This window comes from Chelmon rostratus, chromosome 3, assembly GCF_017976325.1.
Source record: "Chelmon rostratus isolate fCheRos1 chromosome 3, fCheRos1.pri, whole genome shotgun sequence".
NCBI lineage: Eukaryota > Metazoa > Chordata > Actinopteri > Chaetodontiformes > Chaetodontidae > Chelmon > Chelmon rostratus.
In genome coordinates this window covers 1737686-1754553 of record NC_055660.1, presented here as the reverse complement: position 1 = coordinate 1754553, position 16868 = coordinate 1737686, and the positions used below count along the sequence as shown (strand labels likewise).

The 16868-nt window shown below is 43.5% G+C and overlaps 2 protein-coding genes across 4 annotated transcripts; one reads left to right on the top strand and one right to left on the bottom strand.

Annotated features, from left to right (window-relative positions):
• Positions 1 to 659: 659 nt before the first annotated feature.
• Positions 660 to 3876, top strand: cdkn2a/b (cyclin-dependent kinase inhibitor 2A/B (p15, inhibits CDK4)). 2 transcript variants are annotated; one of them, XM_041966860.1, is made up of 2 exons: positions 660 to 1012; positions 2040 to 3876. In XM_041966860.1, exons 1-2 carry the CDS (start codon positions 890 to 892, stop codon positions 2289 to 2291), a joined length of 375 nt encoding a protein of 124 aa, XP_041822794.1. In that variant the 5' UTR covers positions 660 to 889; the 3' UTR covers positions 2292 to 3876. The 2 variants fall into 2 exon arrangements, with proteins under 2 accessions (XP_041822794.1, XP_041822793.1); XM_041966859.1 differs by lacking the exon at positions 660 to 1012 and adding an exon at positions 1765 to 1908.
• Positions 3877 to 4017: 141 nt separating this feature from the next.
• On the bottom strand, positions 4018 to 16854 carry LOC121627793 (methylthioadenosine phosphorylase). Of its 2 annotated transcripts, XM_041966858.1 has the most exons (8): positions 16728 to 16854; positions 15127 to 15213; positions 14759 to 14817; positions 14380 to 14547; positions 10744 to 10846; positions 10308 to 10547; positions 5842 to 5964; positions 4018 to 4939 (listed from the first exon to the last, which is right to left on the bottom strand). In XM_041966858.1, exons 1-8 carry the CDS (start codon positions 16749 to 16751, stop codon positions 4901 to 4903), a joined length of 843 nt encoding a protein of 280 aa, XP_041822792.1. In that variant the 5' UTR covers positions 16752 to 16854; the 3' UTR covers positions 4018 to 4900. The 2 variants fall into 2 exon arrangements, with proteins under 2 accessions (XP_041822792.1, XP_041822790.1); XM_041966856.1 differs by having other exon boundaries at positions 4018 to 5964.
• Between the last annotated feature and the right edge of the window lie 14 nt (positions 16855 to 16868).

Below are 16868 nucleotides of genomic sequence, written 5' to 3'. Positions count from 1 at the left end.
GGGGCTCCCTATCATACTATAAACAGTCATGGATGTGTCACTCAAACTGGCCCACGGGTCATATTTCATTCTATTATTATATTTCATCACTAAAAAAAAAACAAAAAGGCGAGGCATTTGTTTGTTTGTTTAGTGCAGTGCTGTCCTGATCATGCCCTGCCCCCCCACCACCCCACCCCCCCACCGGTTGGTACGGGCTCACCACAGGGTTCACTTGGGCAGCAGCTCCTTTTGATCACATCACATGATCCTCATCAGTTGATGGGAGGACTCTAGATACTGGACCCCCCTTTTTTTCAATTTTTCAATTTTTGAACGGCTTCTTGTTAATTTTGGATTAAAGTTCAGAAAAAAAAAAAAATAATAAAGCAAACCATTTCTACTGCGCAAACTCTTGAGGATCAAGCTCCAGAGCTTGTATTAAATGGACCTCAGGTGAAAGTCTTCAGCTCCGGGATCAGGACTGAATGCTGGGACTCCAGATGAATCCGCTTCATGCCCGCGCGCCGGTGTTTTTCCCTTCAAAACGAGCAGTTTGGCTCGCGCGCTCCTCCTGTCAAAGCCACCTCGAGCATGCGCATGCGCACGGTCGGGCCACTGCAGCACATGACGTAACCCATTCAAAATACAACACAGACAAGTCCAGACACACACACCGAGCGAGCGCTGGACAGGAGATGTAGGCCTCCGGCTTACTAACGCGACCCAGACAACATCTGGCCGAAACCGACGAGCCTCCAGCCGCCACACATCGACGCCGAACCGGGACTGTTCGTCACGCGCTCCCCGGCGCGTTTTCCGAGCTGCTGTCGTTCCTTAAACAGGCATCACCAGCCTACCTGTCAAAGCAGTCCGTCACGGAGGTGATCGCTGCAGCTTTTACGTGACGATGACTCTGGAGGATGATCTGACAGCCGCTGCGGCGAGAGGAAACGCGGCAGATGTGGAGTATCTCCTGCAGGCCGGAGCTGAAGTTAACGGGCTGAACAGTTTTGGACGAACCGCTCTGCAGGTCAGTGTCATCAGATGCGTCTCATCGGCAGAGAAAAGGCAGCTTTCCGACTTAAATATGTTTCCTGAACAGAGTTCACACCGCTGAGCTCTTTAAATGTTTAGACGCTTTAATCCTGCTTTGTAAAACTATCTTGTTTAATTTATTTATTGCAAAAAGCAGCGCGCGTAAAAGCGACGCACAGCCCGGCGAGTCTCTGAGGACTGTGGACATGAAAGTTTGTCTTTTTAAGCAGAAACACTGGCAGCTTTCCTCTGCAGGTGATGTATTTTTATTAAATGCAAGTGTGTGTGTGGGGTGGGGGGTGGGGGTCCCAGCGCGCACCGATGGCCCGTTTTGATTTTAATGGGTCTGAAAACGACATATTTGAATGATGCGTGGGTGAGGATCAGCTGTAAAACTTCATATTCGCATCAACACTTCCAGGCTGAGGAATCGCATCCCAGTTCCCACAGAAATGTGTCGGACTCATCCTGTTTTTATCTCTGAAACACGCCGTCACAGCATCTTACACCGATCTTAAAGCAGAAATATTATTTAGCATTTGAATTATTTAGTTAAATAAATAAAATTAAATAGACTTTGTATGATGATCCAGCTTGTGCCGTAAAAACACTGCCCTCCTTCCCTCTCGAGCCTGTTTAACAGCTAATAATTTCTCTTTAAGATAAAACGAAAGTAAATGAGTTTGGAGCGTCAGAAAGTCATCAGACTGGATTTCATCGCTTTGTTCAGGCGCATTAAAAGTGGGACGGTGATGTTTCCAGATGCTCATCTTTTCCTCTCAGAAAGCTGAATTGTTGTTCATGCGGGACAACTGTTCCAGCTTCATGCGGTCTTTTATCCAGTCCATCATCCGGAGCGTCGGTGTGATTTCTAGGTTTCCAGAGCTGCAGGTAGACGCTGAGAATAAATGATTTGAGCCTGAACCTGCAGGTGAGGCCTCACAGTCCGCTCGTGGGTGCTCTGCAGGCCTCCTCTGAGTGGCTGTGTTTACAGGCATTAACTGACGGTTATGTTGTTGAAGGTGATGATGATGGGGAGCACGCCGGTGGCTCAGGTGTTGCTGAAGCACGGAGCGGATCCCAACGTGGCGGACAGAAGCACCGGGACCACCCCGCTGCACGACGCGGCCAGGACCGGCTTTCTGGACACCGTGCGGCTCTTGGTGGCCTTCCTGGCTGACCCGCAGGCCAGGGACAACAGAGACTGTCGGCCTGTTGATGTGGCCAGAGCCAGCGGCCACACAGGTGTGGTGGCTTTCCTGGAGTCCCTGTGAGAGGGACGCTGCCGGTCCCTGCTGCTGGCTCTGAGGAGGACTCGGGGCCTTAAGAGGCCCGCAGCTGAAATTATGCACATCTACAGATTTGCTGTAAAATCTATTTATTTGTCTATTTTTGCTGAGTAAGCATTATTGTTTTTGTTTTTATTTTTTAACGAAATCAGGGTTATTTATTGGCAGGGGCTCGCGCTCTGAGCAGCCTGAATCCCACTTCGGAAAGTGTACAGTTTTATTATTTGTACAGCGGATCGTATTTTTAAAGCAGGATCATTGCTGGTTTTCGTCATAAACCGACAGAAATGACCGTATTTTGAATGTTTCCATATCGAATAATTAACCAAATAACACAAAAGCCATTGAAAATATTTTTTGCACATGTGAACATTAGTGTCTAACCGACGCCCTGTTCTGAAAACACTTTTATTGTGCAGACTCGGAGTCACGTTTCCTGTTCATCACATTCAGACGTCGGAGATTATGCAATTTATTAAGACGCATTTTAAATGTTTAAGATTAGAAGCAAATTTAATATTGCTGTACTTCCCATACTGTTTGACGGATGGATTTGTGGTACCGGAGAATTTAAAAAAATTAAATGAATAAAAACAAATCGCGTTTGAAATCATTCGGCCGGAAACAAACGATGAAACAAACAAAGAAATTATCATCGCGGGACATTTAATCTTCATCAGTTGGCTGATTTGCTTTTGTTTGACAGGCTTTGAGCTCAGAGACGGAGCAGACTCACGTCAGAAGCTTTTTTCTAACACCGCCAGGTAAACAGGTGACAGGCTCGTGATCATGATCCGGCCTCAGGTGACTTCACAGGTAACCGCCAATTAGATCAAGGCTGATGGAATCATTTAGGTTTGTGTGTGTGTGTGTGTGTGTGTGTGTGTGTGTGTGTGTGTGTGTGTGTGTGTGTGTGTGTGTGAACCGTTTGAGGTGACCGGTTTAAAAGTCCTCGTACATATATTAAATATTATAATCCAGAGGCTGTATTTTAGCTTGTGTTGGATAATTCTGTATAAAAATGACGTGTTCATATGAAGCAGCTCAGTTTTTATTTGTGTCCTGCATGAGGAGGTAACAGCTCCCGTTAATGTGTCGCTTCCTGGCAGCAGACTGAGGAGGAAGAGGAGCAGGACGAGGAGGAGAAAATCATTATGAATAAACCACCGTGATCCACATCAGAGGATTCACATCTGCGCTTTGGGCAGTTAAACATTAAGCCGAGCAGTTTTTATGGCTTAATGAAACCAAAGTGAGGTTTGACCACAGAAAATTCCCCAAAACCACAAACGACACTGTCGTTTCGTGTCTTTTCAGACGGACTTTAACTGCACAGCCTCACAGGCCGCTTTCACCCGACAGTAAATGATGCTCATCAGAAATCAAACAGGAGGCTGGAAAAACGGATCTGCTGTGAATATTCATGCTTCAAGACCAGAAATTTACATCTGAATTTAGTTCTAATATAAATGCACTATTACTTCATATTCTTTTTTTTATTATTATTTTTCCTTGATTGCACTGGAGGCTTTTTGCTCACTGTGATAAATAATAACCACTGAATCTGAACTAGAAACAATTACATATATTTTAATCAGTTCAAGATGTTTCAGATTTTAATGTTTTAATAACAACTTATAAAAATGACCTCAAATTTCCACCTTTTTTATTGAGTGAATTTATGCTGTATATTGCATTCATATTGTTGAGACAGGCAACAAACAGGAAATACAAAAGAGCACTTTTTTTTTTTTTTTTTTTTTAGACACCGTGCAGCGTGAGGAGTTTCAGGTGCAGTGATAACAGGAGGCCCAGCACTTCCACAGAAATGCTCACAAAATATCAAACATTTCAAGAGTGCAAAACGTCGTCACCTGCCGGCGCTGACAGTTTCTCAAATGAACTCCAAACACTGCTGGGTTTGATTCATAAAACTGTCACCGAGAGCAGAAAAATCAGACAATTCCACAGAATGTAAAAAACGTGCCCCTGACAAAGCAAAGCTCGACATCGTCAGTGTTAATACGTTTTTATCAGTTCAGCTGAAAGATTTTACTTTAACAAATCCAACAAATGTGCGAGACATCAGACTGAACTTTATCAGTATATTAATTTGTAACTAAGGCAGTAACACAGCATCAATGTGCTAAACTTGCAAAGCATTTTAATTGCATTAACAGCAAAAAGACATCAACGGTTTACAGGCAACAAATATATAAATTTGAACAGATCACAAAAAATATAAATCACAATTATTAACAGAGTCTGAGAAGACTTAAAAACTGTTTCGTACCACCAGGCTGACAGAAAACTCCTGCTGGAGTGACTTTGCTGGTGAGTGTTTCCAGAGAAAAAAAGTGACCTGTGAAAGAGAATGAATAGGGTGGTGGGGGCGGGGGCGGGGGCTGCAGATGTGTTTTTTGAGTCCAGAAAAAACAATGAAACTCCAGAGCACATGCATTATTTATGTGAGGCACTTTCTTGTGATTCACTGATGACAAATCCACAGGCAGAGGTGAGTCTGTAGTCCGAGTCGGTGCGGAGGGGGGGGGGCGCGTCTGCGATCCGTGTCTGTTTTCTACTCCATTGTTTTCTTAATGTTTTGGTAACATTACTGAAGATTGTGCCGTTGACTGAAACACAAGGAGCAAAACAGCTTATTCCTGCATGTCCCACAGATATAAAGCAACAGTAACTACGTTTAGATCGTAGGAAAGCTGTCCAGTGTTGGTTTCAGGGAAGTCTGAGGCCAAACGGTCTCAGCAGGTTAATGTGCATGGGAAGTTAAAAAAGAAAAACAAAGGATATAATAATAATAACAATAATATACTGTTTTCAAAGGTTTTATTAAAACTGGTGTGCCTGACAACATTACAAAAATGTAAATAAAATGAATATTAGGGAGATTTAACGCTAGACTTTTTCCAAAGTTTCATTATTTCCAAAGAGGTTTTGAATAGAAATTTAGCCACTTACCTTCCTGCAACCTCAAAGTACTTCAAGCACGTTCAAAACTATTGTTGCGAATGGATGCAAAGAACGTGCACGTTCTGAGGTGCAATTCACATAATACATGTTTATTAAACACACATGTAACAACTTCATTACCACATATATTGAGTTCAGACTCTTATATGAGTGTTTTCATGCTTTGAGCTGTCAGAAACAGATTTCCAGTCAAAGTTAAACCTGCAGAGTTTTACTCGTTAATGAGTAAAACTCTGCACTCTCACCTCTATGAGAGGTGCAACGATGACGAGCGTCTGAGTCAGACGGAGGTAACTGTCATCGGCCCACTTTGGCTCATGGTCATAATCACCTTCATAAACCTGGTCGTCTTTTGAGAGCCGTCACGCTCCGGATGGTTTGATTATTCTTTTGAAACAGCTTGAGGAGGTGGTTAGTTGGGATGGAAGATATTAAAACTGTGATCTCATTTGGAGATAGTCAGCTAAAGAGGTAAACAGACCTTCTTTCAGCACTTCTTCAAAGACTCGCTGAATGGAAATGAATCATCATAAAGTCGATAACTTACTTTCAAGGTCTTCATTGTCTGAGCCCAATCCATCTGACTAATCTGGGGTATTGCAGTTAGCAGGATACTGCTGGCTTTGTTGGCGTTCTCCTTCATCGTCTTCAGTACGTTGTCAACACAGACCTGCAGCGGGACGAGGGAGGAAAAACAGCCGCCGGGCCGTAAGAGTCAGTTACACCGATGCAAATTTCACTTCCTATAAGTGACAACTTTGTACTTCCCAAAATGTTCTGTGTCCTTACTGAAGCTAAAGAGAATTTGTTGTGCACGGTCAATAACTTTGCACAGAATCAGCAAGTCTCTCAGCTCTGATACATGCAGATCGTATGTGTTTGACAGACAATATCTGAATGGCACTGCTGTCAGGCCAATCAAACTAATTAAATGAGGGCATAGTGATACACAAATATTTATCAGTATATGCAATGTCAACATATGGCAAATTTATTTAAACAAACACAAAAAAAAGGAATGAAAAATGAAGTGTGTTCCTCTTCAGACGGGACAATAACAGATTTTTTGGACTCTTGAATTTCGGGTCAGACTTTATATTAATAGACACACATTCACCATTAATTGGTTGCTTATTAGCGTGCATATTAGTAGCACAGCGGCTCTTTATTAGTCATTACAAATTATTAATGCCTTATTCTGAGGGTTTTTAAGCTCGTAATTTATGTACAACAAATTCTTTACTTAAGTGTCAATAAGCAGTAATTAGGAGGTTATTGAGGGGAAACTCTTAATTAATGGCCTTTTAGTTGTAGAATGTGGTCATGCAGAATAATGCATTAATAAGTGCTTTATAATGACTAATAGCTGCTAATATGCATGCTAATGATAAACTAGTTAATAGTGAATGTGTGTACCTTAATATAAAGTGTTAGGGTTAGTTGAATTATCATGATAAGACCCACTTACAGTCGATCAACAATAACACTGACTCATTTTTTTGGTCATACTTCATATTTCCTTTTAAGAAACAGCAAATGATCCTGCACAGATGTCGGGTTCCCGCTCTGTCCCGGGCGGCACGGTGAGCTGGTGAAAGTTAAGTTTCATCTCGAGTTCATTCAAACACAGAAACAGCTGCTAATATGATGAACAGTTCACATCAGTGCACACGTGAAGATCGGCACATTGTTTTCATGCAGCCATCTGTGCCTTGTGCTCCAATGACTCATTATGTGGTCTTAGCGATGCTTTTAGTCTTGAGCCATCTCACCTTCCGTGCCCACGAGACCAGCAAAAAATCACATTATTCATGACTAACACTGCCAGAAGTCTGCTTATTTACCTGTTCGAGATAAAATATCCGAGTATATCTGCATGACATGATGTGATATTGTCAACATTACTCAGTCAGAGGTGGAGTGTACAGTAAGACACATTACTTCCGTCCTACGCTCGTGTTTACCTCCTGTAACCTTCATTAACCCCTCCCTTGAGTGCTTTGTTTTCATGTCACACTCAATGACTGGGTTCATGTTTTTGTCGTGTTTGCCAGGATGAAGACAGTGAAGCTGATGACTCAGTGTGACTCAACCTCCTCTGGCAGGGCTTCCACCGGAGGCTGGCAGGCAAGCTGACTGAAGGGGGGGGCGGGTAGGGAGGGGGAGGCCAGGAGGTAGCATGAGGCTAGAAGGGAATGGAGACGGAGAGGGGGGGGGGGGGTGGGCGGAAGGATGTGGCGAGCGTTCTGCAACAGGAGGGGGAAGAGGTCAGCTGCAGGAACTCGGAAGTGGAGTTGTGAGTTGGGCTGGATCAGTGACAAATAAGCCAAAACTCGCCCACACGCAGTATATCAACTGCATTATCCTCCGCGTTGGAGAGAGAAGGTCACTCGGAAGCCGTACGAAGCCGCAGATCCTTCAGCCTGCTCGCACAAAGGGCGAAAAAAAAGCCCGGCCGGAACCCATCACGCAAATAAAATTATAGCATCTGGTCTGGCAGCTTTCTTCTTTTCTTAATGTTTTAGTGAAGAACGAAGTTCAAACACTGCAGAAATACTTTAACCCAAAGTCTTGCTCACTTGCTCCCACCTACGACGTCAAGCTGCAATGTGTGTTGAAATTCTCTTTACATCCTGAAAGCGAGCGATTAATCAAATGCTCTGACAAAAATAAATAAATACAAAAACCCGGTATCTGTGGCCGTTGCAGTAATAAGCCCACCCAATCCCTTTCTACCTGTGCACTCACTGTGCACCACCAGTCTTCCTCAGGGCTCGGCTGATATCGTCAGCCAGTCGCACAAGAATGACTGAGAAAATCTGCCAATGCTAACATGCTAGTTTGACAGCTGCGAGTACTAGAGAATTGTTTAAATTAGGTGTTTTTCACATGTAGGTGAGACACGAGGTCGCTGGACACGGTTAGCGATGACAGTGATGCTCACAGCACAGTAAACACACTCTGAAGAGCGAGCAGCAGCGGCAGCAGCACAAAGCACACACCCACAGCAGCGAGCAGCGGCGGCCGGCCGGGACACTGATTCACACTGACAGGTACGCTCCTGATGATTCTCCTTGTTTATATGACCGTGCCATTAAACAGAGCTGTTTACTCGTGTATTTACTAAAACAACCGGTCCTCTCATCACTTCTCGTGGCCTCGTCCTCCGGCACCATCAGCCACTGCACGTTCAGGAGGTCTGGGGGAGGGGCTCTGGAGGGAGGCGATGGGGGTTTTTCAGCTGTTTACTTTCAAAATCTAGTTAACTGTTTCTGGTTTCTCCAACGCTACCAACTCAAGCTTTAACACTTCTGCAAATCAGAAGTGAGCTGATTCTGCAAATCAGCTCACTTTTCTTCCTTCCTCCGAAAGGAAGAAAAGTTAAACTGCTTCAAAGGTGACACAGCTTTTAACAAAGTGCACTTTTGTTAAACATCCTGAAAAAGTGCACACATATAAACACGTTTTGTCTTTCCCCAACTCACGAGACTCTGAATGTGTAACCAAACAACATGCAAGTATTTATAGTCGATCAACTACGAGGGATCAAAAAGTAGCACGGCGAAACGAGGAGGAGGACCAAACGTGTTTCCTGCTACAAGAAGACACTGATCGCTTCTGTTTACAGCAAACAACGTCCTTCTGTTTCAAACACAACTCTGAAAATCCACCCGGCAAAGACAGTGAGGAGAACAACAAGCTGCTGCAGCAAAGTAAAATACATAACGACAAGAAGGAAATGATTCATATTCAAAATCACAGACTGATTATTGCGGGTTTATCTTTGTCGGAGCGTTCTTACCACGATCTGCTGTGTCGCAATCACAGCTCTAACTCAGAGTTAACGTGGGAGGACTGGATATAACTGTGTGATAATTGTTTTACTGCACACTTTGGCACACGCGGTCCACACCTGCACACTTTAATGGCGCAGCACAGTTTTATCTGAGCCAATGGTTATGTGTCACAGACCCTCAGGGGGTCCTGGACCCCACTGTGGGAATCACTGGTCTGAGGTGGCCACTGCTGTTCAAACAGCTGTCTGATTAGGAGGAACGTGGTGAATAAGGAGGAAAATCCTCAAAGACAATTTGTAAACAGCAGAAGAATTAATGGGATGAAACAAACGGGGGAAGTCGGTCACGGTCACACTGAGTAAATAACCACAAAAAGATGAGACGAGAATGAACAGAGAAGCTGCTAATTTTAGGACCTAGACATGAAAAGACAAAGAGGATATGTGACTGTGTTCATGTGTTAGTGTCACGGATCGTCAGATCAAATGAAGTCAGTAAGTCTCGGTGACACCATCCAGAAGCGTCAGCGTGGCTCGAGGAGCCCGCGACCGAGGTGCGGTTACGTCCGTCCGGATGAGACGGCTGATAAGAAGTAATCGCCAGTCGTTCTTAGTTGTGATAAGCAGGCTAACTTGGCGAGTGATAGTGGAGAAACGAAACTGAAATCCGGCTGCGAGGCTTCTGTGAAGCCGTTCAGGTCGCTGTCCCACCTTTCCTCGTCCTCGTCATCATCTGCTGACTTCACATCAACTTCTATATGAAACCATAAATGCTCACTTCAGCGGCCTGAACGTTTACTTCTGTGCGACAGCGCGCTGCATACGACACGCACGACGGCGTCCAGCTCACACTGGGATCTGATACGTGCCACAAAAGATAATGAACAGCTGAAGAAGAGCTGCAGCGTGAACTGATGAACACTTACGACGGAATTTACAGTCGATAAATAATAAAATGCTACATTTAGCTAATTGATTAATTAGCCAGCACGTACTCAGATCATAGCTTTTACCCAAAAGTTCTCCAGTAATAAGAATCAACATAGCCCACTTTGTCACTGCTGGACAGACAAACAGAGCAGGAAGGACATCATGTCCCCTGAAGTCATCACTCTTTGCTGACACTGACTCACATAAAGGCACAAACATGGGCAGAAGAGACATCAAAGAAATAATAAAAAAAAAACGTCTGTCAGGACCTCCAGCCTGCCACTCACCGCCTCCTCGTGCTCCTTCCAACAGTCGTAGTCTGTTGCCATGGCGATGCTGGCATAGCACAAGCCGGCCTCCTTGGCGAGGACCACCTCTGGCACGGTGGTCATGTTGATGACGTCAGCACCCCACTGGCGGAACATCAGGCTCTCTGCCCGCGAAGAAAAGCGGGGCCCCTCGATGGTCAGCATGGTCCCTCGCACATGGCACTTTATCCCCAGGCTGCGCGCCACCTCCACCAGAACCTGCACCAGCACAGAGAGTCGGTAACCGAAGAGGTGGGAGCTGTTAACAGCCCTTCATCCTTTTCCTAAAATGTAGCGCTGAAGGAACGAAATAAAATCTGTACAATACAGACCATAATAATAACGGTTTATCAGTTATTCCCAGAGATTATAGATAGATTAATTTGGACACACGCACAGGAATCTGAGGACTCACCTCTCTGGTTCTGTTGCAGAAAGGCTCGGCCATGGGGACGTGACACACTCCTGGAGGACTGGTGGGCTGCCCGTCGTACAGCGTCTGAGGTCTCTTGGTAGTCCTGGCAAAAAGAAGCAGACAGGAAGCGCTGAAAGTTATTGCCGTGGCGACACAAACGAAGTACAGGTGCTGCTGTTGGGTTCGATTGTTGCAAATAAACCAGATCCATTTAAAATAATGGTTTAGTTTGATTCGTTTTGCAAATCTCAAACTTGAGCTGCCACAGAGGTAAATCGCTGACGGTTGGACATTTTTTAAACGTTTCACTTCATGTCAGATTAATAACAAAGTTATTTGCGCCACAATCGTCAACAAACAACGATTTGCCAGTTTGAAATCTTCTAAAACGGCCTCGGTTTTAGTGCTAAACGACACGTTCATCAGAGCGGCTGAATTGTTTCCATCGTGAAACTATTCGACATGTTGTGACCAGTCCTCTTCTCGGCTATCCAGGCCTATAAAAGCATGAACAGAGAACAGCAGCAGCCACAACAATGGTGGCCCACTTCACGGCTCTGCTGAGTCAGTGGACTTCCACCAGGCACAGCGCCAGCCTGACTCCCCTCCGCTCTGTATGGAGACCACAAGAGATCGACTCAATCAGCCCAGCGACCTGAGAACATCCAGGACTTGGTGTCTCCCTGCATCCTCTCAGCCTGTTTGGCAAATACTGACGTCTATTCAGCGTTTTCACTTCGTGTTCAGTTATATTAAAAGGTATACAGCGTGATGTAATGAGGTTATCAAAAATAACCCTCAGCCGTGCTGATTCATGGCATAACTTTGGTTTTCTTGTATTTCCCCGAAGATTGCCGAGACATAACACAATTATCTCAGACATCCCAAATATGAATGTCTCTGTTGACTGTAATCCTTTAAGTTGATGCCCAACCCTATCTCTTACTCATCAGCCTGGCACTGGAAAACTGAAGTCAATACTTAAATAGTTTGAGGCAGCCGCAGCTCCACCCTGCTGAAAAATCAATAAGAGTAGTGTGTGGGACAAACCACGAGCAGAGAACAATGCCTTTTTATGCTACAGAAATCGAGTTATCTTGGGCTGGCAGTTCATTTGCGATGTCATTTCAGAATCCTGCTTGCAAAGAATGGCTCCCACAGCCTATAATTATCAAATATTCAGCTTATTCCTAACATGCAAAGAGGATGTGCTGTGGAGACTGAACATGAGCTTCACCCTGCAAACCCGCCAACGTCTGTTTCAACACAGGTCCATCAAACCAGGTCTGAAAGGAAATCAGAGCACTGTTAAGACTTTATTAATGACCAGTGATAGAGATGCAGCTACAGTTTGTGAAGAGGAGCCTGCAGTTTGGATATTATCCAGCTGGATTAAATCAGTATTTTTGTCTTGGTTTCTTTTTGATCTGCTTCTCTTGGACACAGAGTATTTTTTAAAATGAGAATGTATTTCACGAGCTCATCATGCAGGAAGATACTTTAAAGGAATAACATGTAACATTTCCACATTGAAAAGTCTTAAAACTACTGGACCGAGCGAGCTAGTAGCCACGATTTTATTTACCATTGCTCGTATTGTTGGATGGTGGATGTGTGACATGATCCCACACTACTTCACCACATCACCAAACATGTTTTGACTGAGAGACCCCTAGTGGCAGACACTGCATACTGTGCATGTTTCTAATATACATTATATTACTTTAATTTTCCATCACAGCTTTGTTTTTTAATAAAGATGGTGACATGAAAAATAAACCATCTTATGGTCAATGTTGCTGAGATGCCACTTAGTCAGTATGAAGAAATTCAGCATTTGTAATAAACATAAAGATTAAATAATTGAAAAGAAAGTAAAACTTGACAGCAGCACCAGCTGGAGGACGAGTATGCAGAGGTGACACAGCTGTGGCATCAATAAAGTGAAGCCTTCAGAAAACATGCCGTCACATGCTGTCGGACAAGTCTGAACAAGTCCCAACAAGCAACTTCCTCATTTCTGGTAAATAGATGTTGTCTGTGCTTGATGCTGGTACCAACGCAGGCAAGCGAAGCCACAGGCAACGTGACACGGGCCAACACAAGTGCACACCGAGAGAACACTGACACGACTGCGGGACGGCGATTTAATGCTCGTCTCAATCCGACCAGCTATGTGCCAACTCACTGCTAACAAATGAGCCGTCCTGCTCGCACAGCGCCTCACTGCACGTATCGAGTTATTTAATCAGCCAACAGAGAGCGCAGCACTCCCACAGGGTCATGCTACACACACAGCATACATGCACATGCCTGGAGGTGAGACACTGCTGAGAAAATACGTTTTCCCATGTCAGTGAATGAGAAAGATGTTCTCAGGTTTTAACAGCAAGTGTGTTTAACTCTGACGGTGAATGAGTGTCAATTTCTAATGACCAAACCCGGAAAAACAAGATTAGTTGCAAGCTGTTCTGCAGCAACTTGAAGACTTGCACAAAAAATAAAAAGAAGAAGGATGAGGGTATTGATTACATATCTACATAAACGCAGGATTCAGTGAACCTAGTTTATTTGTGGCAGACCCTCATCCAAATCAGCAACACAAACCACGACAGCACAGCCAGTCAGCATCAATATAAACTCAAAATCTCACAGGAATTAAAAATAAACTCCAAAACGAGGAAGGGAAAGCACGCCTGAATGTGAACAAGAGCTCTCTGTGACAGCCACTAAACGATGATCGTGGGTATTCGCTCGGTAAACTGAATGAATGACAACTGAAGGCTGGAATTCTGACAGCTCAGAGAAAGTGATTCACGAAATGAAACATGAGACAGGAAGGAGTCCTGCATGTTTACAAAAATATCTTCACACCGCACATGATATGTCATCAAACTGGTGTGAACTGTCTCCGAAAGGTGCAGCATCGCAGTGACGGCATTTTTAACTTTCACCAGGAACACGAGGACACACGGCGGAAGTTCACAATCCTTCCCACTCAACATGACAGCAAACAAATATTGTGTCAAACACGCCGAGTCGAGCACCTTCTCAGCTGTCTGGACGCTCGTCACACAGCAACATGAATCATGTAAATGAGACGTGTGGGAAGATGCTCGATATGCGGCACAACAGACCTCCTGTACGCTCACAACACCATAACAGGCAACAACGACCTCTAACAGAAGGTCAGACGATTTAGAGTGTTTATGAGCGTTAATAAGCCCAGACTGAATCCACAAGGTTTTATTCATAAAACACCAATGAACAGTGCAGAGACTTTACTTACATAAACTCCACACGGAGCTTCTTTCAAGGCTGAATCTCAAAAGGTGAATCTGTTTAAACGAGCAGTAAAACACTGAAGAGCGTGCAGTGTCATAGATTATGACATCAGTGTTGTATTTTATTGGCTGGGTTAAGAATAAGGCTCTTGCATGAGAATGCCAGTCATATGATTTAAGGGTTTTCTACTGTGTACATGAACAGAAGTGTGATTGGGTGGTGTGTACTGCCTGGTTTCGATACGTTTTCAAGATGAAATACTGAGCAACACATATTTTCTACATTTTGAAATCAAAGGAAAATTACTTTTTAAACACATATTACACATTTAAATCGTCACATCCCACTCACCTGTCAATGAACTGATCTATAATGACGATGTCTCCTGGCTGAATCTCCTCCCGGAGCGAGCCGCAGGCCGTGGTGACCAACAGGTGAGTACAGCCCTCCTCTCTCAGTGCCCAGATGTTGGCCTGGTAGTTCACATTGGACGGCATTATAGTGTGTTGTCTCCCATGCCTGAGGAAAGGAAAAGGTCAATGTCAGATCAATTAGGTCACATGTTAGACACATGAAAATACGTGCCTGTGTTTAACATGCACCAGTTTGTTGTTATTATTGTTGTGATTATTATTATTATCATATTAAATACATGTTGCCCAGTATATTTGACAAGTGCAACGTTTCTCCACTAGATGGTGCTAATAGAGAAGACATCTTCAGAATTCACCTTGCCAGAAGCACACATTCCACGTTTTTTATCTTCCCCAGTATCAGAGCATCGGATGGCTGAAAGAAGAGCAGAATAATCCGATAAATCTAGAAACACTCCTGTGAAGAATCATTTCATAGAAAAATAGTCCAGAGTTTATTGTTTACTCTGCTCTATTTGACGTGTAACATATTTAAAGAGGAAGTACTTTATTAGTCCCTGTTGGTCGAGTCGAGGGCACCTCTCCAGCCCCCAGTCCACACTCCGTACCATAGTCCATACTGGATTTGTGCCAGCCACCCTCAGGTTCCCAAGCTAAGTCCATATGGTCTGACCCACCACTACCCCCCACCCCCCATTTTTACCCCTCATAAAACACAACGAACCTTTCCATATGGTGTGTCGACATAACGCTCAGTCCTTCCCTCCAAGATATCTGGATCATCAAGGCCTGAACCACCAATTATTCCAATCTACACAAAGCATATTGAGAAAGTCATCAACAGACAATTAAAACCCGGATTCTAAAAAAAGCTCTGACACTGTGTAAAACATTAATAAAACAATGTTATTATTTTGTCATCCTTTTTAACATGAAAACAGCACAAAGTCAATATATTTAATTTTTTACCTCATCAGCTTCATTGATTTTTATAAATATCTGTTTATTCTTAATTTGATGCAACATATTTGAGAGAACTTGGGACAGGAGCAATAAAAGACTGATAAAGTTGTGGAATGCTCCAAAAACACCTGTTTGGATCATTCCACAGGTAAACAGGTGGATTGGTAACAGGTGACAGTATCATGATTGAAAGGCTCAGTGGTTCACAGCGAGGATGGAGCGAGGTTCAACACTTCGTGAACACATGATTGGATAAAGGAGATTAATACCTGGACTCAGGAACACTTCAGGAAACTGTTGTCAGGAAACACAGTTTGATTAGAAATTATTGCATTGTTTTTATTTCTGTTTTACACGGAGTCACAACTTTTTGGAATCAGGTGAACAAAACACTTCCACTTGTACACAAATTTAAAAAACAAAAATGAAAAGCTGTTTATCATGTGTTGAAACATTCAGCAAAGGGAAATCAAGGCATAGATAAATACCCCCAAAAAAGACTGGTGTTTAAAACTATATGTGTGCACACAGTCAAATCAGCCATCAATTCACTACCAGCTGACAAACTCCAAGACACCTATGAGGAGACTTGATGCTGTTATGTTGTAGCTGCTTCCACCTCAAAACAGCTACAACTGAATTGTTACTTAGACATTTGTTAATGCATTACTAATAATCATGCTCCAATATAACAACATATAAAATTAGAAAACTACCTAATGCTACTTGTGTCAACTGTGTATCATCTGGTATTTTGCTGCGGATTTTAACCTAAGCAACAAGGATAAGAGAATGATGAAACATAAGAAAAAGGCCAAACGGTGTTTTTAATATATTTTAGCTACCACTTAAGTACATTTTGATAATAATACTTGCTGTGTAAAGTTTTCACAGTGATATTACTACTTTCTACCTGCTGTTTAACTACCTGCTGACAGGTCAAAGCTGCAGGGTGCACGCTGCCTGGCCACGTGCCAAATCGACTGCACCTGAGATGGTTTTAATTAGCTATTAAACACAGTAACAGTAAGAGTAACAGTACCACTCTTACATAGCAACCTCGCAGTTAGCATGCACGTGTTAGCTTGTGTTATTTAGCCACGGCGGTATACTTTAAAGACTATACTATTATACTATATACGATTATACTACTATAACAACCGCTTTGCTAATGAGATGCTAACAGCTAAAAGCATTTCCCGCATGTCCAGGTATGTCATTAGCTGCACGTCTGGCATAAAATTATATGAACGATATCTAGCTAACTATGCTTCCTCAGTGACTTCCCTCTGTCACCCCCATAAAACACACAACGTTCAGTAACTAAGACTTCCGAAGTAACATTACATTTTAGGTATTTACCTTAATAAGTGCCATCGACGCCATGACGACAATACTCTTGGCCGAAAAATTGAAGATTTAACCAAGTTGAGAGGAAGTAGCCAGCTTTGTAGCCACAACATCCGTTAGCACGCGGTTACCATTTCTCTTCCTGTTTCATTT

Bases quoted from the DNA above. Each gene is read 5' to 3' on its own strand.
- cdkn2a/b (XM_041966859.1), top strand. From the start codon at position 1,780: ATGCTCATCTTTTCCTCTCAGAAAGCTGAATTGTTGTTCATGCGGGAC. The intron at 1,909-2,039 runs GTAGACGCTGAG...ATGTTGTTGAAG, and splicing joins CTAGGTTTCCAGAGCTGCAG to GTGATGATGATGGGGAGCAC.
- LOC121627793 (XM_041966856.1), bottom strand. From the start codon at position 16,751: ATGGCGTCGATGGCACTTATTAAG. The intron at 10,847-14,379 runs GTGAGTGGGATG...TCTTTTTGCCAG, and splicing joins ATAGATCAGTTCATTGACAG to GACTACCAAGAGACCTCAGA. The intron at 5,965-10,307 runs GTGAGTGGCAGG...GTCCCGCTGCAG, and splicing joins GGAAGGAGCACGAGGAGGCG to GTCTGTGTTGACAACGTACT.